Raw genomic sequence first — 24,312 nt, 5'->3', positions numbered from 1 at the left:
ATGAAACACAAGATACATTAAATTTTATAATTCCGATATATATATGTCATTTTCTAAAAACCTGAGACAGGAAGCTAATTATTTAAGCATTGCTTTTTTTATTTTAGTATTAGTTGTAAATCTCAAGTTTGTCACTTATTTTATGATCAATTATAATAATGATGTAGCATAGATTTGTGTCATGAATGAGATAATGTATCTGGTCATGAAAATGCTTTTAGACAAGATATATCATTAGTAATTCACATATTTAATATAAATCATGTTTCGGTATACCCACAGGCTAAAAATACGTAATAAAGCCAAAATCGAGCTTATATCGGACATACATGTATACACATCCATGTAAAAATAAGCTATATTATAAGCAAACTAACTGCAATTTATATACTGCAGAATATTGTAGAAGTCTTAAGTTTTTATTTTTATAACTAACAAAACTTGATATGCACATACATACCTACTCCTCTATTTTTTTCATTCACAGATTCCTGTTTAATGTCATATTTAGCGTTAAGGCACCTAAGCATTACCGTTCGCTGTGCAGTGTGTAGATAATTAGATTGATATACTTATTAGATAAATTGCACAGAGAATAGTAAAAATAGTCACTATAAAAGCAATGAGACCAGATATATTATCTTCCTTCATTATCATAATTGTAAATAACTGAATTATACCACAATATATATTATGAGAATTTTAAATAGTATATCTCTTCATTATGCGTTTTAGCAATATTATTATTAAAAAAATCTGTAATGCCTATTAATATAAGAATAAATATGTGGGTTATTCACAAGTGTGACATTTTTACAAATTCCCAGTAAAAACGTAAAATGACAAGTATCAGCATTGGAATTTACATTTCATGTTTATTATATTCACGAATACATAGTGACATTTAGAACCTGCATGTACATACATATCTGTGTACGTATTTATATATGATAGAAAATATCTTAATATCGAAGATTGAGATTTAATCGTAAATGCAATGGAATAGGATATGACAGTTATTTTATCTTTGAAAAATAGAATATATTAATGATATCCTCACTATATTGAATACAATGAATATTTATCTACAAAGATAAATACAAAATATTGTGGTCCGTTGTTCAAAGAAAAGATTACCGAAAATAAAAGTGTGATACTGGATATATATGTATATACACAGTCACACACACACACACACACAGTCACACACACACACACACACACACACACACACACACACACGTACGTGTATAATGATTTGCTGCATCGCAGAAGAAAAGAATGTTTATAAATGCAATATATTATAATGCATAAAAATGCTAAATAATGATAAAATTTTATTAAAAATCGTTATTCTACTTGGAGTAAATTTTATAAGAACAGATATTAAAAATATATATTAAATGTCATTATGATAACGTTATTTATAGGTAAAGGAAGTATATTTGAGCCTGTAATTGGCCTTCAACTGAATATTCTGAGATATTTCTGCGTAAGATAATACAAATAAGGAAAATGCATAAAATAGTTTAAACAACTTCACTTCATATATATGAAGTCACATAAATTCCGGATTATTTGTATTCTTTTCATATCCGCAAATTAATCGTTGGAAATCGATTAAGCCGCAAAATAAAAGAAATTAATGGTAGATAAAAAAAACAAAAAAATGGAATTTATTGTTTTTTATCTATCGCTTCCAATCGCTCGATCACGGGTGGATGTGAATGATGCCAATTAGAGTAGAGTTTGTCGAACAAGGGATATCCCAGATTATCTTTTTGTAATTTTAACAGAGCCGCCTTCAAAAATTGTCCACGTCCTAATTTCGTAGCAAATTCGTCTGCTTGAAACTCGAAACTTCGACTGATTACCACGCTAACGAAGCTAAAGACCTGAAAAAAATTATGAGAAAGTTTGGATAAGTATACTTTTTCTGATAAAATTGTCTAATGTATAATACAAGAGAATTCCACCATTAGAAAAGTGAATGTTATAATAGATGCCATGTACTTACTGTATTCAGAGGTATTAAAATATACATCGTTACTATAATTAATCCAATAAAAATAGGCTGGGAGTCGGTGAAACCAAAAGCAGTATACATCGGTGTGTATCGCAAGAGTTTTGCAAACATTACAAAATTGGCTACGACTATTATCTGAAAGAGAAATACTTTGTTTAAATTTATTATTGCGTACAGTACATGATAAATATAGCAAATGCGAAAAAGTAAACAATATATTACATACGTTATTTAACCATTAAATAATTATGAAAGAAAGCAAGAATATTTGAAGTAATCTTAAAATATTTTTACAACATTATACCTGACTGAGGATAAATCCCTTCAAATTATGATTATGCTTCCAATGGCCCAATTCGTGTGCAAGTACCGCCAGTATTTCGTTCGTTTCACAGCCAGTATCTTTATCAGCATCACCCTCATCCTTCTTGCAGTAGCCCTTGATGAGAGTATCGAAGAGCACGATTCTCTTGTACTTGTAAAAACCATACATATAGGCATTACTGTGCGACGATCTCTTGGAGCCCTCAACTACAAATAACTTGTACAAAGGAAATTTCAAAGACTCTGCCAGTTCCTCAATCTTCTGCCTTAGCTCGCCTTCGGGTAACGGCGAGTACTTGTCGAACAATGGGGCGATTACTTCTGGATACAGGATCATCATGAATAGTGAGATTACTACTGACAATAACCACAAATACCAGAAGAAATAATCGCCACCATATTTCACCGTATAGATGATACAGCAAAGAAGAGGCAACGCGATAATTTGGGACACGACAAACTTCTTGATCTCGTCTTTGACAAAAAATGTAGCTGTCTGAAAAATAAATGTTAATATTTATCGGTATAAAGTGGTTTCTCATAAATAGAACACGTTTTGCATTTAGAAAATTATACGAAAAATTAATGTTGGAAAAAATATTCCACGACGAATCTTACCTGTTTATTAAAACCATATTTCTCCTCCAGAACAAAAGTTTCGTATACTACTAATGGTAGATTAATCACATGGGAAATAACGTTTATAATAAACATACATATTACACTTAGCAATATGTCATTCTCATGGTTAAAACCACAGTACTTGCTTACTTCGATGCTCCACTGCCATGCATGGTAATAACCCAAACTTACCAAGACTAGCTATAAAAACATCATATTACACGATATAAAACTTTGTAACAATCCTCTCCTCCTTCTCCTCGCAATGGCAATGTAATGTGCAACTTACTGTATTAATAATCTTTGAATAAATTTCCTGTACAGTACCAAAGCTGTTCTTATCCAATGCGTAAGCACGAGCTTTGTCATATACATCTTTAGTCATTAAACCTTCGACAGATTTTGGTAAATCAACCAAACGCTGCATTAATCTCCTCTGTAAATATTTTTTGCATAAACAAAAAAAGTAATATTAATTATTTATAAATCAATTTACTTTTATGCACCAAGTATTGATGTTTTTACAATGTCAGAATTATGTAACAATGTCAGAAATATTAAAAATTGAGAAAATATCGAAATGCACATAAATGTTGGGTAATATGAATACTATAATCATATTACGATATATTCCTTCATTATTACAAATAGTTTTGTAAAAAAATTATATATTGTAGCTATTACAATGACACATCCTTATCAGTCTAAACTGTAAGGTTAGAATGATAAACTCACCTGACGTAGATTTAAAAAAAGATTCCAAAAGTGGAAAAGCCATATCAAGCACAAAATTATACTGAGAATGTGTTGTTCAATATAATTAACGAGTGTCTCCATTTTGGCAGTACAATTTAACCAACAACTACCTTCATTACACCATTACCTGGAAATCACACCGCTTCGCGCGAAAGCGGAAGACAAAATGAAGCTTCTTTCGGCATATGAATAATGATAAGACAAAATGCGACATGCCTGGAAATTATTAAGAAATTAAATTATTTCATGGCAACTTATTTTTTACATTAAATAGTCATATAACAGCAAGCAATCCATTTTTTTCGATAATGTATCTTTCCCAAATTCCAAAAATATTCGTTTCTTTTCATCCCTTTTGAATACTCATGTAGCAGCGCAACTTAACAACGAGTCGGCCGTTTTCAAGATGCTAGAAATCGGCCCGAGAAATGTGTAGCCAATCAACTTGCACTTTTACAGAAAAGTTGCAAGTTGATTGGCTATACTTTTCTCGGAGTGAGATCTAGGACTGATCCTCACTCCGTCGTTTGCAGGCCTGTATCACTATATATCGTGCTGAAAATGTGACGTATTGCAGTCGTGTATCCGCGTGCATCTTACGGTCGATGTATAGCATTATGATAAATTTTTTCGCACTTTATATCGATGTGAATTGCTAGATGTTATATTTGTACTGATAAAATACAGGTATTAAAACATTGATAGCATTGTGTCAATGTGCAGCCAAATTTTATGTATATATATTTTATGTATATAATTTTATGTATTTTATGTATATTTTATGTATATTTTTCGACAACACGTGGTGGTTGGAATTCTGAAATTATTTGCGCGATAAAATGATGAAAGTATAACATAAAGAAAATATAAGAACAGAAAGAAACCTCGAACACGTTGCATCCTGTTCTGTTTTCGTCGAAAAATATAAAAAGACTAAAATAAAATATCTTTTTATCACAAAATTTTGAAATGTTTGTGTTATAAGTGAATCATGGTAAAATTAATAGAAATTTTATTAAATAATTTGTAGACTAAATGGGTCGCAGAGCAAAATTTGACGAAAAGCAAATTCCCAGCGGGCGCGGGAAAAAGGCAAAAAAGCAGGGGGATCCAGTTTTTCCAAAAGGAGTCTTGGGTATAACATATTTTTTTCGATTACTATTTACATGTAGATTGAAAATTACTTATTTTAAGTATACAAGTTTACTTCTCATATTGCAGTTCAAGAGGCAACTAAATTAAGCCATCGCCAGAAGCAAAGAGTAAAGAAGAGGTTAGTAAAGAATGAACAAATTAAAGAAAATGCAAAGAAGTTACTCAAGAAGAAGGCTACTACGCTCGAAGAGCAAGTACAGTTGAAGAAGGTACGTTTTTAATTTCCATCATGAGTACCTGTTATGATTTGTAGTTTTAATTTTAATTACGTAATTCTTATCTTTTAATACAGGCTAAAGATATAAAACAGCTGAAAAAGAAGAAAGAGGACAATGTTAAACCTGAATTAGTTATTGACAGTAATAGCCACAGTAAGAATGATAAAGTAAAAACTCAATCTAAGAATTACACTAAGAATGATGAGGTAAAGACTTGGCCTAATACTCTAGCGTCTAAATCGGAAACGAAAGTTAAGCAAAATAAAAAGAGAAAAAGAGAGAAGCAGAAAGCCATGGTTAAGAGTGTAGCAAGTGACAGTGATGAAATCGATGAGGAAAAAGATGAAACTGATGAAGATGTTGAAGACGAAGAAATGGGACAGGATGAAAAAGACATGAGTGATGATGGAAATCAATTGCTCTTTATGGCAAAGGCGAAAAAGAAGCTAAAGAAGGCAAAACAAAAGTTAATGAGTAGTAATGTAGAAAGTGATGGTGAAGAAATGTCGCTTAGTGACGAAGAGTCTGTGGAGAATGAGCAGATGGGGCATGACGATAACAGTGAAGAGGATGATGATAATGAAGAAGATGGTAATAGTGAAAAAGATGAGGATAGCGAAGAAGATGATAATAGTGAGGATGAATTGCTTCCAATAGAAAAAGCTAACAAGAAATTGAAGAAGAAAAAAGAGGAAGAAGAGTGAGTAATTTTTGCTAATTTTTACTAATCTTTTATAATAAGTATTTTATTCTCTTTATTAATTGTCTTCCGTTTTGTTGTTGACCAGGAAACTGGCGAACAAAGAGATGGAGGATATGATGGCTCATCAAAGTGTATTCACTTTCCCGACCAAAGAAGAACTTGACAACGTGAGCAACTTGAAAGAAGTTCAGCAGCGAATAAGAGACGTTATCATGGTGCTATCGGATTTCAAGAGATTGCGAGAGGAAAATAGAGCGCGCACCGAGTATACGGAACTACTGCGGAAAGACTTATGCACGTATTACAGTTACAACGATTTCTTAATGGAGAAATTGATGCAAATATTTCCACTGGACGAGTTGTTAGAGTTCTTAGAAGCGAGTGAAGTACAGAGACCTATGACTCTTCGCACCAACACTTTGCGAACGCGACGCCGCGATCTAGCGGAGGTAGATTTGTATTCTGTTTAAATTACAACATAATGCTCCTGTTGTTAAAGTAGTTTGTTCACAACTGTGATGCGCATTTGTTTTCAGGCCTTAATCAATAGAGGAGTTAATCTGGATCCAATAGGAAAGTGGACAAAGGTTGGACTAGTGGTGTATTCCTCGCAGGTGCCCATGGGTGCGACACCGGAATATTTGGCTGGACATTACATCATACAAGGCGCATCCAGCTTCTTGCCCGTTATGGCGCTCGGACCAATGGAAAACGAAAGGATTCTCGACATGGCTGCTGCACCGGGCGGCAAAGCCTCGCATATTGCAGCCCTCATGAAAAATACTGGGGTACTGTTCGCCAACGATGTACACAAGGACAGGCTGAAGGCTGTCGTTGGTAATTTTCACAGACTCGGTATCGTCAACTCTGTAATCTGCAATTACGACGGAAGAAAATTCCCGAAGGTAAAAACTTTCACTTTCTTCAACCCTTACAAGTTGAGATGAAAATAATGTTTTCAGTTGATCGACTAATCGTGACGACAATTTTCAGATTATGAAAGGCTTCGACAGGGTCTTGTTGGATGCTCCGTGCACGGGCACAGGAGTGGTCGCGAAAGATCCCAGCGTCAAGATGAGTAAAGAGGGAGTAGACATTCAACGTTGTTGCACGCTGCAGAGAGAGTTGCTCTTAGCTGCAATAGACAGCGTCAATGCACGTTCGGACACCGGCGGCATTATCGTTTACTCGACCTGCTCGATTTTGCCAGAAGAGAACGAGTGGATCGTCGATTATGCATTGAAGAAGCGCGACGTTAAATTAGTACCCACTGGATTGGAATTCGGAACTGAAGGCTTTACAAGTTACAGAGAACATCGATTTCACCCCTCGCTCAAGTTGACTAAACGGTTTTACCCACATGTACATAACATGGACGGCTTCTTTGTCGCTAAACTGAAAAAGTTCTCGAACCTGATTCCCGGTCAGAAGAATACAAACGAGAAAGCTGATGATTAAAGTTCGAATTATGCAATTAATTGTATATTCCTTTCATTGTATATATACATATTTTATTATGTATATTTATGTATATTTTCTATGGCAGTATTGATAACCTGACATCGTTACTGTTCTTATTACCATATAGTTGGAAAAGTTACTTTGTGAAAACGATTATTTGCATAAATATTCTAATTGTCATAAAGTAACATTTTATAATATGCAGATTTATATTTTGTGTGTCAGATTTTGAGATTACGTACAGTTGCGTAACATCAGAGATTGTGCGTGATCGAGTCGAGGATCTCGAATCATTTTATTTATTAATTTACAGATGCCAAGACAGTTATTTAAAATTATATTCAAGGAATTAAACGCCATCTCTATTGAACTACGCAATTTAACCTAACCTAAAACTCTACTCCTGTTTTGGCCAACCGGGCACGAAGTAAAAAGAAAAGTAGGACGCGCTGAGACATCCAGCTGTATGTTTGCGACTGTATTTTCTGCAATAAAATATGCACAGTGCATAATTGAAAGTTTTACAATAATGCGTCCTGTACACACCATCTGATTGAAACTTTGTTATTCGACGATGCTCGATGGGTTTCTTCCCATCTCGATAATCTAACCTTTAAACTGTAGACGAAAAGGGCTAAATATCTTATAGGAAGAATGATCAAACGTTTGTTTAAAAGAAACAAGACAATTAGCTGACAAACAGGTTGTTACAAATTTGCTTATATTATTCACAAAACCGATTTCTTTACAGTATGAAAGCTATATCTGATACTTGAATGCCTCATTGTTTACAATCTGTTAAAGATCACTGTGCACAATGGGAGAGGTGAACGTTTGCTTTCAAATCGACACCGATAACCGCGAGAACTTTACATCCATCGCTGCGTTCCAAACGTTCAGAAAGCAGAGGGATGCCTTCTACGATATATTGAGAATCTGGCAGGAGAATCACTTGGTATCAGGATGGGTGTTTCAGATTGCGTTGGGTGGCAAGATACGCAGTATGCTGACGATGCACAATGACTCTACTAATTATTATCACATTGCCAGGCTATTTAAGTCCCAACTGCTGATATCGTGCATAAAAAATGGGCATCAGGTAAGCTCGAAGCATTCTCCAATGTGTTAAAATGTTTTATAATCGATAACCTTGTAAGCAATTTTATAAATTGTAGGACGACACGGTGGATGATGACAGCTTGAATTTTCTCAAAGCCTTGAAGCATGTTAATCCTGAAAAATTGACGCAGCTCAGTAAGAGATTCGTAACTCCTTTGCCGTCACAAAGTCAGGCTATCGGCCCTTTATTTTCTGGCACGCAGGAATTCTTTAAGGATTTCATATTACACGCGTTTAACCCAATATTCTATGTACATCTGGAGAACTGCTTCGTGCACGAGATAATGGAGCTAAACGGCAGCCAGTTTGCTAACAGTGAAATAGAAGATTCAGGTGCGTTTCTTTTTTTAACTTGAGCCACTCAAGGTAGCTATTTTAATATCTTTGAGATTTTTGGATTTGCAATTCTCCGCTAATTTCTTCTTGCAGAGACAATGGTTGACGAACAAACGCAGCGGAATTTTACTACTTGTTTGGCCAGCTTGAGGCTCCTTGCAAAGATATTAGGACTTTTAGTGTCACTGCCGTACAGACCTGAATCGAACATGACTAAGGAGATCATGGCGACACAGGTAGAGATAAGAAGCAAGGTGCGTACTAGAAAAATTGTAAATGTAAAACGTGATTTTCACCGATTCAATTGTATCTTTATTTCTTTTCATTTCTATGCAGGTTGTGCCGTCATTAAACTTACAAGAGTGCCTACAGAGCGCCATAGTTGAAAGCAAACTCTCGTTGACAATACCTTGGGTAGTGAAATATCTAGCTATGATGGATACAGTCTCGCTGCGGCTACCGTGTTACAAGCAGACCTTAGAACTGTTATATTACATTTACCGCGCTGTTAATCAGACTGACCTTTCCGCTCCTGATTGTCTCATCTCTCAGCAAGCGGCAGTGCTGCTCAAATCATGTCTCTGCTGGCTGTTTGAATTGCCGAATTTTCCCAAGGATTTCTGCGCCACTTGGCAGAAGACCTGCAAGATCAAGGAGCTGAAGAATTTGAAGCAGATGGAGAAGCTGTCCGATAGGCGGAGAAAAGCTTCTCCGTCCTCGCACTCCGCCGACTGTGCGGTTCCCGTCAAGTGTAATCTTGACAAGTTGGACATAATCACCGACCAGACGATGCGTATGTGCTGTCCGCGGACGGAATCGACGTTCTGCGCGTTCCAGGGAAACGGCACGAGCTTGAGCAGCAACTCCAAGCACATCACACCCGTTACTAGCCAACTGCGTAAAGGGGGCACTACTCACCGCGCGAAACACTTGGAAGTACGTCGTTATTATCGCACTTGCGTTTTGCTATTTACTATTTGCTCGATATTATTATTGTGTTTTGGCAGTTACAACTGGAGGAAGCGTTCTTCCACGGTCAACCGGCTTCCACACGAAAGACCGTCGACTTCGTCTCCGAAAGAGTCGCTTCGACGTGCGTGAAGCATATATGCAACACTTTGTTAGCTTCCTCGCGAGAAGCGAACTTGAACTCCTTCAGAAAGATCCTGAAACACAAGTACGACAAGAAGGATCCCGAAGAGCGGAATGAATCGTTGACGGAGCACATTAAGGAGTTTAAGGTATTAATTACGCGCGTTTACTTTACGAGAAAAAACTTTACACTGCATCGACAAGTGACAAGATGTTTTATAACTATTTAAATATCACGTTCAGGCTTTGCTGGTCAACGACATGAACACGCTGGCCAACAACGTGTCACGGAACCTGAAGGATCAGTGCGAGAAGACGATCCCGGCGATCTGCGAGACGCGAGTTGCGACGGCGATAGAGGCTCTGTTAGCGGAGGATTCGTTGACGCCGGTGAAGGAGATGTGCGTAAAGATCGCGATCAGGATGACGACGGAGCGTATAAATCAGTGGATTCAGTCGCACATCGTCGGCGGCTCTCTCTTCATAAAGGACATGGAGCTTGAAATTAACAGGTTCTTCCGGAACAACAGTCCCGTGCACTCCAAGCAGGAGAGACGTTACAATGCGGATCATGCTAGTCCTTCTACCGTGATGAGCTTAGTTAGGGTAAGGGTATCATGGTCAAGCATGACTGATAAGCGAATAAGTCTAATACAAAAATTAGTATGATAAATTTTCTTGAATTATAAAAGCATAATGTGATGTAATTTCTTAAAAATTACGATATTTTTATATCACTCTTCGTTAGACATCTTCAATCGGATCGTGTGCTTCGTTTCTGATTATAGAAATTTCTGTGGGACTTACTTGAAAACCATGGCGAGGATTTAAGTGTAGAATCCATAATGTCCACTCTGGACAGGCTGCATCTATTGTTCAATCAAAACAACAGTGATCTACTACCAGGACCGCGGAGAGTTTTGTATCAGCTTGGTGTGGACTTTATGCTAGCTTTAGGTACGTGCACTGATGATGAAGTGCTGGGAATCTCGATGGAATTAAATTATAATTACAAGATGCTTGTTTTTTCAGTTGCATACAGGCCGGATTTATTCACGCGAGAAGTCGAGGATAAGTTCGTCAAGATATGGTCGTTGAGTTGTTTGAAAGACGACGAGGCCGAATCGCCCATGCACAGACTTCTCAGTCCCAGAAACGTCATACTGCTTGCGGGATCCCGTAACTCCGCGTCGTGGTCGACCCTTGGCAAGCTTCTCAAGAGATTGTTGCAGACGAAGCTGCTGGATGCGGATGATCTGAGCGATCAGTGCGTTCGCACCTTCTTCAGACAAGCGTGGCCTGTGGTAAGCGCGATGATACGATGAAACAACGAAGCAGAAATAACACTCGTTGCATCACACTGCTATCTTCTCATCCGCAGGACGTGATGCAGTTTTTGTCAAAGTGCCTGAACGAGGCCATGGATGGTTTCCATGCCACCGACGAAGTGACGGAGAAGGTCAAGTATCTTCTTGGCTGGATAGCGGAAACGTGTCACGATATTGAATCTTATGACGATTACGGTCTGTAGATTGACGAAGAGCGAAGGATACTTTATGGTATTATTATTCCTTAACCGGGAAACAATCGAATCTGTTGAGACAATTACTTGTAAATATGACTCTATTTTACCTAGCGCGAAACGCGTAATGCGAATCGCGATAGTGTATAATATAAATACTTGTACATTATGTAAATTCGTCGTTTAGAATTTTGACGCCGATGGATACGGAGCAGTCGTGTTCTCGTTCTTGCACGTGTACGCGACTCGCTAGTGTGCGTATCGATGAAATGTTTTATGAGCAAGAAATTAATTTTGTTCCTTTACATGCTCGCGCGACGATCATTAATGAAATTTTAGACTTTGTATTTTGCGACATCCGCGACTGTCGATTGCATGCGTTATACGCGCGCTGGAGGATGATCTGTCCAAGCCGGCGCGGGCCACGACTCCCGTCAGCGTCTCGGCGTCAGGCTCTCCTCGCAGCGCGTCGAGTTTCCAGCTGCCCTTTGTTCCTCTCGCAAATTGGGTTATCCACTTCATTCCATCCCTGCGACTACGAATGCCCGACTATTACCACGTCCCGCACAATGTGAAATCTGATTAGCGCGCCTCCAGCACGACAGCGCAGTCGTGTAATGAGATACTCGTCACCGTAGTCACGTGCCACACAGACAAGTCGACGGAGCTCGACGACAAGCTGGTTTCGTTTCCAACTTTACATTCTTCGTCTCTGCATTTAAACTGTATTTCAAGGGGATGAAATATTGATAGACGATTCATGTAAGTCAGATGAAATAGTTCGGCGTTTGTCGACCAACTTGTTAACAAAAAGTGGTTGTCGACAAACTGGTTCGTCGTCCGGCTAACTCATTAACAACCAAGTTGCGTCCATCATCGTAACGAGTCATTTCACCCCTTTGGGCTAACTACAGATTCGACAACATGCACCGTAACGTGTAACTAGCGCGCGTTTGCTAATTGACTTTCTTGTTTCGCATAATGTATTATATCGTTTTGACAAATCGTACACCTCTGCATAATCGCTTGGCGTATCCACAGCTCTGCGAGTATCCACTGCTTGGCGTATCCATCCATCGCCTTGAGGGCTTCTCCGTCTCGCTGGAGTAATGTAACATGCACCGTTTTCACTGCCACATGCACACCATGACGTCCGGTTTCAGAGTCGACTGTAAATCTTAAGCACCAGCTCTAAGCACATTTAATTTGTTAATGAGATTTTGCGAAATTGGTATCGACAAAATGAGTTATTATTGCTATTATCGTCGCTTTGATATTGAACATAAGAAAAATAAATCATTTTATGAAAACTAATTATCTCCTTGTCTCTATTTAGTTTTTTGACATTATTCTAATTTTTATTTTTATTTTTAGTTTTATTTCCTGAGAAACTGATCTGATAGCCGCGAGAAAAAGATTCATCCTTCTCATTGGCTCTGCTCGCTGCTACAACCAGGTCGTCGCATTGTCCTGACGCAATGGGAACAGTCCTTTTGTCCTTTCGGAATTGGGTCATCCACCTCCGTTCCATTACCATAACTCTCAATGGTCGTCTACCTTCTCGGCCGACGGTGATATCTAATCTCAGCTCGTTACTCACGAACGACCGCAAATTTTCCGCCCTCGTAAACTGCAGGCGGACATTTTTCTTAATAATTCTTTTCGTGGCAATCTATGGGTAATAAATGGAAAAATTGACGTATCGACGAAAAACGATAATCATAGTACGTAATAAAATTGTGATAGCAAACAGAAAAGAATGGTAAATCAATATCGTATTCTACGTAAAGTAATATTGTATGTCGCTATAATATTGTATTCTATGTCACGGAGAGAAGATATATTATCGTTTTTTAATAATTTTTAATTGAAGCAGAGAAAGTTTTTAAATTCATTTTTACTTATTTTTAATATCTTTATTCAATTTATAATTTCTACCAATTTTATTAAGGAATGACGACATTGTTCTATTTATTCGAGTCTAAATTGTTATTTTCGTTTCTATTTCAGGTTAGTAAGAATTAAGAATATTTTTGGTTACATCAGAATATCGAAAAGTTCAATAACCTGATTCAACCTGAAGTTGCATCAATCGAACTTGATTCAATATGAAAATTTAAAGATTTGAAAGTTTGAAATTTTAAAATAAGTTGCACCAGTCACATATCACTAGCCTTTGCTTGGAGTTTGACTTGTAGTCTAGTGACTTGTACAATTGCTTTTGGTACAATTGTATACATGCAATATTTTTATTGCTGAGTCGCTCTGTATCGCGTTTAAAAATTTCGTGTCGTAAATCTGAATCGCGAGATACAGTTTTACGCGATTTTTTTGCATGTAGATGCGCGAAAGCCCTATTTCATGAACGTCCGTTTTTCCATCTCCGCCGCGTACAATGTGACATTTGGCCAGTCGAAAAAGACTAAAATATTTTACGAGCGGGAGCCCGAGCTCGAAGTAAACGCAGGTATGTCACTTAAAATAGCATTTATTCAAGTCTCATATATATATGCATATGCATATGTATGCATGCATATGCATATATGCACATATATATTTGTCGTTTCGAAACTTTAAATTAATAGAGCAAGTGATCAAAATTTACGTTATAAGAGTAATTGGGTTAAAGTTGTGGTTGTCAGCCAAGTTTTACGATCCAGAAATTAAATGTTTTATTGTCGGAAAAAAGAAATCGCACACACACACACATTTGAGTAATAAGTTTTAGATTAATTATTTTCAATAATCTAAACATCTTATGATTAATAATGATTAATAAAACTTAATAAATGTGTCATGTTACGTCAAATATCGGTTTAATAAAGTCACTAAACCGTGACGTAAAAGAAGTGCAGAGATCCATCAAGAGAAAGCTGTCAAGTTTACCTATCCTAAGAATACATCATTTACATAATTTTCTCACTACGCGCTCTAAAAAGAACTTAATAATGCTGCTATTTAAATATTGGATGACTTGACATAGGGGCGCGGAATGTGATCGCTAATTGTAAGTGACCTGGCTTTGTTTCCCTAGATTGGGCAAACTTCACGCTGCACGTCGGCGGTATGTACATGCGCGGCGGAGTTGAGCGCGCGCGTTCGCGGAACGTGAACGAGAGTCGGTCGCAGTCGCGATCCGCGACCCGTCGTGTTCGTGTCGTTGTCCCTTGTGATCCGTGTGCGCGATCTCTTTCGATCGGCGACATGACTGGATCGTCCGTAGATTAATGTGTCGTCCGATGCCGCAATTATTACTCGTCGCGCGACCGCGTTGCGGTGTCAGATTAAGTTAACCGGTGTCGTTCTTTGCTCGTCGCCGCGACGATCGTATCGTAAAAGTACTGTTCTCGGCAAATGGCGACAAGTGGTTGACGAAGATACGAGCTGACAATTTTGGCAAGAGGCTTCATGATCGCGAGAAGATAATAACGCAAGAGGTATGGCAAACTCTTGAATATTATCTCATCCAGTAATTCACCTTTTGTTAAGTACGAAAATTTCATCTCGACTGTCAGAACTTTACGTTAGTGCACTTCATAATGAGCTTTCTAATGTTAGTGAATTGAGTCTTGTTAGCAAGCACACGCGTTCGATTTCAACGAGCCAGAAACACGACAGAATCTCGTTGCGAATGACAAACAGCAATAATAATCCTTCGCATATGTCGATCGCATTTTTCGATCGGATTCATCCGTTAAAAATTTCGTGAAAACACGATTGTCATGATGCAGATCGGTGCGAGATTTAAAATTAAAGAAAGTAATTGCGTGCCTTGCCTTCCAAGATGGCAGGTGCATATTAAATGTACCGATATCGCAATCGGAAGTCACGTGACAGGTCGCTCGCCATTCGCGAAAACGAAACACGGCGCAAGGAACGCGGTGAATGAAGATTCGTCGGGAAGCGTGCGGTGAACGTAATAAATCCAAACGCTGCGGAATGTCGTAAAGCAAATTGTGATCGCGAAATCGAAATCGTAACCTATTTTCTCTTATCAAATTTAAATTATTATCCGCCGTGCCGTACTGTCAAGGCGCGCGAAGGCGGCCGGTTTCGCGCGCGTCACGTGACGAGGCCAACGCGAGCCACGTGACTCGTCGCGCGACGAAATAACAGAGTGGACGACAAGTAATGAAATTCCTTTATATTAATTAATTGCATCCTAATATTCGATCGACAACGTAGCGATACGTTGGTCTTTCTCTCTCTCGTAAGCGATGCCGAACACTCGAGATGCACTTACTCATCCGCACACGCCGTGCTGCTTCACATTTTTTGCGCAAAAGCGTTGTTGTTGCAAAAGCAAAATTGTTAGGTTAGTGCGGCTCGCGTTGCAAGCGAAATTACGCGTTGCGAAATTACGCAGTCCGATAAATCGATGCGTCCGCGATTCGCGTTATAAATGGATCACGAGCGATCTGGTAATACGACGGAAAAGCTTGAAAGCGTGCATATTGTGCTACGAGAAAAAAAGGATTAGATTGGCGCAAAGAGTTCGTCATGTCTCACGTTCGTTGGATAAAGTTGTAAACGAAATTGCAGAAAAATCGAAGTAAAATATTGCCAGATTAAATGCACTTTTTTAATCTTTTCTTATCTAGAGAAAAACTTTTCAATTTCCTTTTCGAACGGCTCCGAGTTTCTACATTTTACACAGTGCTGAAATAAAAAAAGAACGACGCGTTATCTCTCTTTGTAACAATCTGTTATAATAAAATGACGGGCGGATATTGACTTGTGAAAACGTTCATCGAAAGTAGCCTGAGGACGAATGCTCAATTGTTCTCTGTCACGTAACGTGTTTCACGTGCGCGTCTGATCGTTGACTCGTTACGATCAGTACATGGAAAGCATCACGGAACGCGACATTACGTGGCGCACAATTGTAGTCAGCAATCGGTGCTAATTGCTGCAGTTAACGCGACATGTCCCATTTCGCACTTGCGATTGATCGCGTGGATTACATTCGTCATCGTGATGCATTAGGCATGCATTAGACATTTGAGCGCCTCGGAGCGTTTCTCAGCAAGTAGAACTGTCGTGTCATATTGAAGCGTGAACAATTAAACATAGACAAAGCCACGAAGTCGTCATAAATTCTCCCTCTAATATTAATTTATTAATACGCGATTATATTGGATTGTAACATTATTCGTTATTAAAAACACTAAACAAATGAGATGAATATTAGGAAAAATTTATTAGAATTTATTTAATATTATAATAATTATGCCGTTAAGTATCGGACAGAGAAGCTTCTTAGAATGCAAAGTATTCAGCAGATATTAATTATCCAGTGCGGGAGATAATCTTCATCAGATGCTGCGGAAGTAAATTCCGTACCAACAACAAGTTGCTGGATAAAGTCCGGAAGCCCGTTAACGTAGTCTGCAACCTTTTGTCGACGTGATAGCTGAGTCTCAGGAGAAGGCGTTGTTTTCAAGCTGAGCGATGAATCTTTATTGTAAGGTATTGTAAGATGTATTATCTTTTGGCGTACAGAGAGAAAAGTCGTGTTACACGCAAAGCTCGTCGTCGAAAAAGCACACAATACAATCTTAGTTAGCAAAGATAACAAAGTTAGCGAACGTTTTCCAAGATCATTTAATGTAAATTGATTACTTTATCAGATAATAATGTGTCATGATTTTTATATCATTATTATATTGTACGTGAGTAGAGATTTCATGTCGCATAATTTTGCATTAATTATATATTAGTTGACGTGCTAGAGAGAGCTATGATAATGTTAATCCAGTAACAAGTGGAATATACATATAATGCTAATATATAATATTAATTTATAAGTGGCTTATAAAACTAATTAAAATAGAATTAGATTGCTTCTGAATGATAAACAGATGTTAGAAATATAAGGGAACGTTTGCGCTGCTCGCGTATAAAGTTTAGCCTGTTAACTGGGAACTTTGAAATGGTTGACTCGACTCTATTATAACTTGATACTTGAGCTAACAACTTTGAGCTTAACGTTCACGGAGTATCATTATTAATTTAAAATTTCACTTGCCAAATGATTTGTAAAAGAGATCAATTCGCCATTACGTTGAAATCTTTCGCCCACATATTGTTACCCGTAGTTGACAGTGCAAATATTACGTTCGCAATTAACGAGTTAATTACGTTTGATCGGTCAACATTGCCGTTGCATGTATTATGTGTACCGCAATCGCGGTACGTATTTTCCACAGTGAAATTTACGTTTGCATAAATTATGAATCCTGCATGGCGGTGGACAACGGAACCAATTTAGTCAAAGTGAATAAACGTTTGTCACAAATATAATATAACAAATATGTACGAAAAACACAAAAGCGTTCTATGCTGTACCAATTACATTAGTTTATTAAATGCATTAGTAGCGATTATTATTATATTTCCAAAATAAAATATTTTTTTCCCTAAATTCTTAATTTTATGGTGATTTTTGCAAAAGTACATACACTGTAAACTGTAAATATATTTTAAAGATTTTTTACAGAAATATAAAATGTATGAACATTTTTCGCAACTCTTTTAATTATTTTAGTGAAGTTTTGTTAGATCTGGTTACTCGAAAATTAAATTTAGTTTTTTATATTAAATTGACTGAAACATTCAGTTAATTTTATTCTCTTTAGAGGATTCTCAAATTGTACGACTAATTTTCTTTTATTAGTGTTCTCTGGTATTTGTGCATTCTTGTTCTATAACATTTGACCGTATGTAGGCGAGAACAGGAATACGTGGAATGCCTTGAGCCGATACGCGCGCAAGTAGAACAAATTGAAACAAGTCCGGCGAATGCAGGAGCTCGAGACGAGTTGAGATCGCGGTTTGTGTTGCTGCAGCCAGCAATTTGCGGAGAACCGTAGCGAGGAAAGAACGAGCAATACACCTTAGAGTTAATTACTTTTATTACTGATCGAAATTTACGAGCGACAGCAACATCGTAAACTAACGCTATGCGTCCGTGTCGGTATAATTGTTAATATTTCGCTGAGAGTAATTGAGCGCGCTAATCTTCTTGCTTGCGATAATTTACTCGCCAAGTCGCGTTCTTGTTATTTTCTCCGGCAATAGCAAGCAGCTGGATGCAAAACTTTCTGGATTTTTTATTCTGAAAAACACATGAAGTGACGTTTTACTACTTTTCTCTTATAATTAGTAAAACTTTTAAGTTTTCTCATTAATTTTAACAGCACTTTAGCAATCTCTTATTAACATTTTTCATAAAAATGTAAAAGCTACTTCGTGCTTTTTATATGCAACTATGTTTTTCAGCATTAAATGTTTTTCTAAAAACTATTGAAAAATTTGTAGAAAATTTATATTTATTTATATTAAAATTGTAACATTAATAAATGATTATAATCTTTTTTAGACGTAACATAAGAAAAGTACTTGCTTTGAGTTTTATAACTGGAAAATTAAATTGCTATGTAACATGCATTTTATGCGATGTAAATTGTCCACGCGTGGAAACGCTAAAGCCAAGATTTACACTCAGAATTACTGTGATATCTCGTCGAGCAGTATAACACACAATACCTCGAGTGCATATTACACAACGCTGTGTCTTCCGGTACGGTAATCTCTGATATCCGCAGTGCGTTTCGAATTGTCAAAACCTACCTGCGAGAGTTCATAGTCTACTCCGCTAATTAAAATATACGACGGTAAATTGCGGTTGTCGCGATTTCCCGGGATCGCGGTAAATGTTTGTTAAGTCACCTTTTCTTTACAGTTTCATACAGGAAAAACCGGATAAACGGTTGAGGTATTCTTGCGACGCTGCGCCATTGTGGCCGCACGTTAATTAAACCTGACTCTCTATCTCTCGCTTATCTTCCTTCTTTTCCTTTAATTCGGCGTGTGGTGATTAAAAATTCAAACGAGAACCGATGGTGCCCCACATTTTTCCCCTGTGTATACATAAATTAAAATTCTCCTTCCTCTAATTCCCTTTACGTTTGCTCTCCATTTATATTTGGGTTTGTAATTGGATTTTATCTCGTTGCGCAGATGCAGGCATAACGGACATGGAAACGTTATACACCGGTGCAATCCACGGTTTTCCGCAGCCTGGCGGCGGAATAGCTAATGGTGTTTCCACGGGAATCGCTACTTCCTTCGACCAAGACGGCGTGCAGAGCCTCGTCGTCGTCCTCGGCGGAAGTCTGTCTTTGGTGGCTTTGGTGTTCGCGTTCATCACTTACAGGTAAGTCTAGGTTTAGGCAAGGTGTCCATTTAAGTATATCCGTACGTAGAGCATTAGATAAGAATATCTTATGATGATGACTGTGTAATGATACGTTGTAATAACAAAGGGAGAAAGACTACTAAAATAAAATAAGATTACTGAGAGTAGAATATTTGGAAATAATAGAAAATAATATTATATACTTTCACGAATTTTACCACAGAATTTTACCGAGATATGTATCGGAAAATGATAAGTACGGAAATGAAAGATCTCACGCTCAAGATCCGTCAATATCGCATCGACGTTCCGCAAACTTTCAATTCTCACTTGTGCTGTGTTTTTCTAAAAACGTGCAGCGGTTCATTCGGGATATTGGTCAGGAAATTTGGTCCTTAGCGTTACGCTGGTCACGTCGCTTCTCCATATCCTCCTATTTTATCCGGCATTTTCGGTAGATCGGCGATTCGGCTCGCGTTTCTTACGATACGCCAATTCGCGGCGGCGCAGAGCTAATCGGTGTGTTCTTTACGTTGAAAGACGATGCCTTCGGAATACCAAACAATTCTGTGGCGATTACTCCGGTTTTCTTCCGTAACTTTGGCCTTTCTAAAGGAGCAGATCCTTTTCCTCACCCGCAACATTCCGCTTCTCTTCAATATTCTACGACGGAATTCTACAGTATATAAGGAATACTTCAGCATGTATAAAATTTTGTTCCGCTAATAATCGAGACACTGAGGATGTTCCCTTCGCCATAACAACATTCCGACCTTTACCTTCAAATCGTATTAGATCGACGACGGAGAAACGGGAATGCTGGCCAGTACGCGGCGGAAAATCGAGGAGTGGCAGATATAGAGAGAGAGAAAGTCTCATGATCGATCATACCCCATTCCGGAAATTGCCGGGAAATGGGAAAGCGCAGCCACGACGTTTCTTCATCGCACTGGGTTCGATCGATCGAGAAAACCGTCCGGCGATCTTCGAGGACGCGGAAAAAAAGGCCGGACAAAAGGTACCGTCGCAAATGGTGCCGATAAAACGCGCGCGAGTCCTTGGCTTTATCCCATTTTCTCGTCAAATGTAAATCTTTCCCATATTTCGTTTCCGCAGGAAGAATTCCGATAAGTTGTCGTTAGAGCACGAACGAAAGTTGGCGAGAATTTTTTCGCGTGATTGCGATTATTGGAAATAGTAGTAGAAAATATCCGTGTTTTTCTCTCGATATCTTTTGATGCAGATCAGTGGTAATTTTTAAGTTGCGAAAGTTGAAAATAACTGTCATCGCGCTGGATTCGCAAGGAAGCTGCGAAAAGTGCGAGTCCCGAAAGTTTATGTATGATGCGTCATGACAATATTCCAATTTTACATCAAATATTCTGTCATTGAGTTCAACAGGTTCCCACACGCGCTTTTCTGCCAGGGTTTCGAACTTATAATGCAGTTTTCTCAGAGAGCTTCCCTGCTGAGTTTCGATATCTTGACCCTCATCTCTTGTGGATACACATCTGTCGCATTTTCAATAAATTTGCTCCTCTTTCGCGTAAACTGTCCATACTTCACTATAAATATTAAATTATTGCTATTTAATTAATACTATTATTAATACTATTGCTATTTAGTATTTTACTGCAATAACTTATCATTAGACTGAAATTTCAACAATAAAAACATTTCGAAAGTTACAGGCTCGTATTTCCAGTTGCTGGTAAAGCATTATATTAAAATAAAAAGACAAAATCAGAAATTAAAATAAATAAAATAAAAAGACAGAAAACATAAATACGGCTGTCACATTTATTTTTCATTAATATGGTATTGTATTTTCAAAGACCCATCGTCGTGGAGCTATGTAGACATGCGGCAGGAATAATTCCGCGCGAAATATATATTATGTTTTCTCAAGGGATAGCTGCGCGCAGAGAAACCCTTTAGGTAGTCAGGGATAAGCCCGTCAAATAATTCCCGTGTCTGCAATAATAATAAAACCATCTTCTCTGTCAGCTCTCATCTCTTTCTCTCTCTACTCTGTTTGATTTTCTGTACGAATTCCAGCTTTCCTTCCTTTCTCTTGTGTATTTTCCGAAACAAAAACGTGGATCGCTCATGCTCAGAATTATTTGCGTTCACAACAATGTTTATGTTCAAACGATATTTCCCACACTTATGTTTTTTCATCATGGCATTAAATATTGCCGTTTGCATCTCTCTGTTTTATTTGTTTCTATTTCACCGTGCTACTTTTCTTTTTGCTGCTTCATTTATCCGCCCATTATCCGTTGTTGCCAGAAAAATAACTGGATTTTATGCTACTGCATTCTCGTTACATTATGCGTATTTCGAGTGCATTAATTTACGATTGTTCTTGTATACATTTTAATATCTCGGGAAATGCGATTCTCTCGCATGATGCAGCGTTATATTGCATAGGAAGAGATAGATACACACCGTGGTATTTTATATCCTCGGGGATAATATAAACCGGATAGTATTGCTCGAATGCTCGACCTGGAAATTACGATTTCATCGACACCCAATGAGCGGGATTCGATTGACGGTTCCGCAATGGATTGTTTGCGGACGCGGTTAAATTTATACTGATATTTAACTAGTACCTCAACGATATTATTCGATACGCACGTATTCGATACTCGTGAATTCCACTCGTTTATTTTGCCATGAGCGGTTCACAATAGCACTTATAATTGACTTGCCGCTGCAAAATGATTTTGCACGTTTCGCATAGCTTTCTTATCGTGCATGCAGCTGTAGGTTTGTTTTACTGTATAATTATCGGATCGTGCGAGCGATATATAGGAGGGCTTATTAAAATGGAAATTTGTCGTATAATCTTTTATACGACAAAATGAGAATGTGGTCGCTTAATATTCCGTACTTTTTAGAAAAGCTATTATGCTATAATATCATAGTTCACCGTGATATTATTACAAAATTGTTGTTACACTACTACATTATCCGCGGATTCTCAAAGGATCAAGTTACTTTGATTCAAGTTTAAGTGTATATTATTTCAATAATCTAGAAACGAAGGTATATTATTCGAAAGCCATGGATTAAATGACGAACGAGGCAGGGGTATAAATTAAATCATATTTCATTTCGGTTGCGGAAATTATGTTATTGAACATGAGTAAAGGGATACCTGAGAAGCTGACTGCGCTGTCTCATATTGAATTCACAGGCATTTCGCGAGCATTCTCGTATAGACAATATTTTAATTTCCGTTGTTTCGCTATGTAACGGCGAGAGTTCACGCGATGTTACACGCGTGCACGCGTATAAGTTCTACAAATAGGGGCTTTTTGTCGCTATATCGCGGGGAACGAGATTACGATGTACATGCACTAAGTTGCCCGTACATTATAACGGCTGCAAATTTAATGCTTCCATTTTGAGCGCACGTTAATAGGTTAAACTCGTCGTACAGAACGCCGTGTGAAAATTTTTAATTAAAAGCACTCTGCGTGTCCGCGCTTTTCCGTTTTTTTCTTTTTTTTTTCTCCGGTATCACTGTGCCGTGCCGGACAATAACAGGCAAGTCTAATCACAAGTTGACATCCCTGGCATCCACAGGTAGATTAAACGCACAGCCTAATCTCGCTAATGCGCGTTAATGGGATAAAATTCTATTAACTTGGACATTTCCCTTCCCTGGAGACTCGCCGGTTGCATTTGCGCGTCAAAGGGTTGAAAGTGACTGATAATTTCGACTGATGGCACCGAAATCTGTTCGGTATCGGAAACCTAATTTTATTAATCTCCATAATTAACCGTAGTTAAGCACGAGCGTCTAATTTTTTGGCAGTGCACGGTAATGAAGGGAAATTTAATAAACTGTCCATTTTCTTTCCCGCTTCAAGTGGCAGCAAAGGACACCCTTATTTAACGTCATTTATTATCTATCCAACGTGAGAACGTTAATTCGTTAATTTCAACAACTGTTGAGAATTCCACGCGACATCGGGATCCGATAATAAATGTTAATTCAAATTAAATAAGTTGTATTAATCCGAATGTGCAACTACGAGTGCACTGCTTTCGTTTTAACACGAGAGGTAAGGACTGCTCACGAGCACAATCGCTCAGGAGGGTTGAAATAAATCGTGGCAAGACGTATGACTCCGTCCGCGAAGAAATCGCAATGCTACGTGATTAATGTCGCAATTGCAGGCTCGGTGTGCCCGTTTCGTGTCGATTATTCATGCACGTCACGCGGTTGCAAATAGCGGTTCAGCAATCCCGCCACGATTATCCGGCAAATTTCCAAACGAGGGGGCTGATAATTCATACCGCCACACTCCCGCGCCACATTATTCCGCATGGCTCGCTAAAATTCTCGCATCTGGTCGATATTTTCGTGCAAATTCATTTTACAGCGTATCATTATCATCATCGAAAAGCGTAGGTATCGCGATTGATGGATCAATCGCTCGATTAACGACGTTGATCGTTTACTTGTTCGGCCGTTCAGCGTGAACTGTAGTATTCTTCATCAAATCTTTCGGAATGCAAGAAAGTTGGTTGCGCGATGAAATCTAAGAATTAAGAGCTTTTAATAACGACATATAGCAGTGTAATTTACGTTTTATGTGATACATTAAGAAAATCCTTTTCTCTTATTTATTTCTCTCTTTCTTCCTTTCCATGAAACGGTAGTATTTATTAACGACAAAAAGCTCTCTCAGTGAAGTTTTATTTTTCTGGATAAATAGAAATTTTTATGCATGCACGTGTGTTTTGAATACTCTTTATAAA

The 24,312-nt window shown here is 38.0% G+C and overlaps 4 protein-coding genes across 4 annotated transcripts in view; 3 read left to right on the top strand and 1 right to left on the bottom strand.

Annotated features, from left to right (window-relative positions):
• Nucleotides 1-857: 857 nt before the first annotated feature.
• Nucleotides 858-3,808, bottom strand: LOC105275296 (CAAX prenyl protease 1 homolog). Its single transcript, XM_011332036.3, has 6 exons — nt 3,707-3,808; nt 3,261-3,407; nt 2,969-3,172; nt 2,331-2,846; nt 2,018-2,161; nt 858-1,895 (listed from the first exon to the last, which is right to left on the bottom strand). The coding sequence occupies exons 1-6, from the start codon at nt 3,806-3,808 to the stop codon at nt 1,677-1,679; spliced, it is 1,332 nt and encodes a 443-aa protein (XP_011330338.2). The 3' UTR covers nt 858-1,676.
• A 456-nt stretch (nt 3,809-4,264) lies between these two features.
• Nucleotides 4,265-7,630, top strand: LOC105275295 (25S rRNA (cytosine-C(5))-methyltransferase nop2). Its single transcript, XM_011332035.3, has 7 exons — nt 4,265-4,414; nt 4,758-4,862; nt 4,949-5,091; nt 5,175-5,800; nt 5,889-6,252; nt 6,340-6,708; nt 6,797-7,630. The coding sequence occupies exons 2-7, from the start codon at nt 4,763-4,765 to the stop codon at nt 7,259-7,261; spliced, it is 2,067 nt and encodes a 688-aa protein (XP_011330337.1). The 5' UTR covers nt 4,265-4,414; nt 4,758-4,762; the 3' UTR covers nt 7,262-7,630.
• A 195-nt stretch (nt 7,631-7,825) lies between these two features.
• On the top strand, nt 7,826-12,647 carry LOC105275294 (codanin-1). Its single transcript, XM_011332032.2, has 10 exons — nt 7,826-7,967; nt 8,069-8,363; nt 8,440-8,716; nt 8,813-8,973; nt 9,056-9,655; nt 9,727-9,960; nt 10,055-10,417; nt 10,600-10,768; nt 10,844-11,115; nt 11,193-12,647. Exons 2-10 carry the CDS (start codon nt 8,082-8,084, stop codon nt 11,340-11,342), a joined length of 2,508 nt encoding a protein of 835 aa, XP_011330334.2. The 5' UTR covers nt 7,826-7,967; nt 8,069-8,081; the 3' UTR covers nt 11,343-12,647.
• Nucleotides 12,648-14,431: 1,784 nt separating this feature from the next.
• LOC105275293 (cadherin EGF LAG seven-pass G-type receptor 1) overlaps nt 14,432-24,312 on the top strand; it is a 65,289-nt gene continuing 55,408 nt past the window's right edge. Inside the window, exons 1-2 of the mRNA XM_020030317.2 lie at nt 14,432-14,770; nt 19,356-19,551. Of these exons, the coding sequence (XP_019885876.2) occupies nt 19,373-19,551 (179 nt within the window). The 5' untranslated portion in view covers nt 14,432-14,770; nt 19,356-19,372. The remainder of the gene's footprint in view (nt 14,771-19,355; nt 19,552-24,312) is intronic.

Source organism: Ooceraea biroi, chromosome 11, assembly GCF_003672135.1.
Source record: "Ooceraea biroi isolate clonal line C1 chromosome 11, Obir_v5.4, whole genome shotgun sequence".
In the NCBI taxonomy this organism is placed as follows: domain Eukaryota; kingdom Metazoa; phylum Arthropoda; class Insecta; order Hymenoptera; family Formicidae; genus Ooceraea; species Ooceraea biroi.
This window is presented reverse-complemented; position numbering and strand designations above follow the sequence as displayed.

Excerpts from the sequence above, each read along its gene's own strand:
- LOC105275294 (XM_011332032.2), top strand. The coding sequence starts at position 8,082 with ATGGGAGAGGTGAACGTTTGCTTTCAAATCGACACCGATAACCGCGAG. Across the intron at positions 8,717-8,812 it reads CAGTGAAATAGAAGATTCAG|AGACAATGGTTGACGAACAA; the intron begins GTGCGTTTCTTT and ends TTCTTCTTGCAG. Across the intron at positions 10,418-10,599 it reads CCGTGATGAGCTTAGTTAGG|AAATTTCTGTGGGACTTACT; the intron begins GTAAGGGTATCA and ends TTCTGATTATAG.
- LOC105275296 (XM_011332036.3), bottom strand. The coding sequence starts at position 3,808 with ATGGAGACACTCGTTAATTATATTGAACAACACATTCTCAGTATAATT. Across the intron at positions 3,408-3,706 it reads TTTTTTTAAATCTACGTCAG|AGGAGATTAATGCAGCGTTT; the intron begins GTGAGTTTATCA and ends AAATATTTACAG. Across the intron at positions 3,173-3,260 it reads ATTCAAAGATTATTAATACA|CTAGTCTTGGTAAGTTTGGG; the intron begins GTAAGTTGCACA and ends ATGTTTTTATAG.
- LOC105275295 (XM_011332035.3), top strand. The coding sequence starts at position 4,763 with ATGGGTCGCAGAGCAAAATTTGACGAAAAGCAAATTCCCAGCGGGCGC. Across the intron at positions 5,801-5,888 it reads AAGAAAAAAGAGGAAGAAGA|GAAACTGGCGAACAAAGAGA; the intron begins GTGAGTAATTTT and ends GTTGTTGACCAG. Across the intron at positions 6,253-6,339 it reads GACGCCGCGATCTAGCGGAG|GCCTTAATCAATAGAGGAGT; the intron begins GTAGATTTGTAT and ends ATTTGTTTTCAG.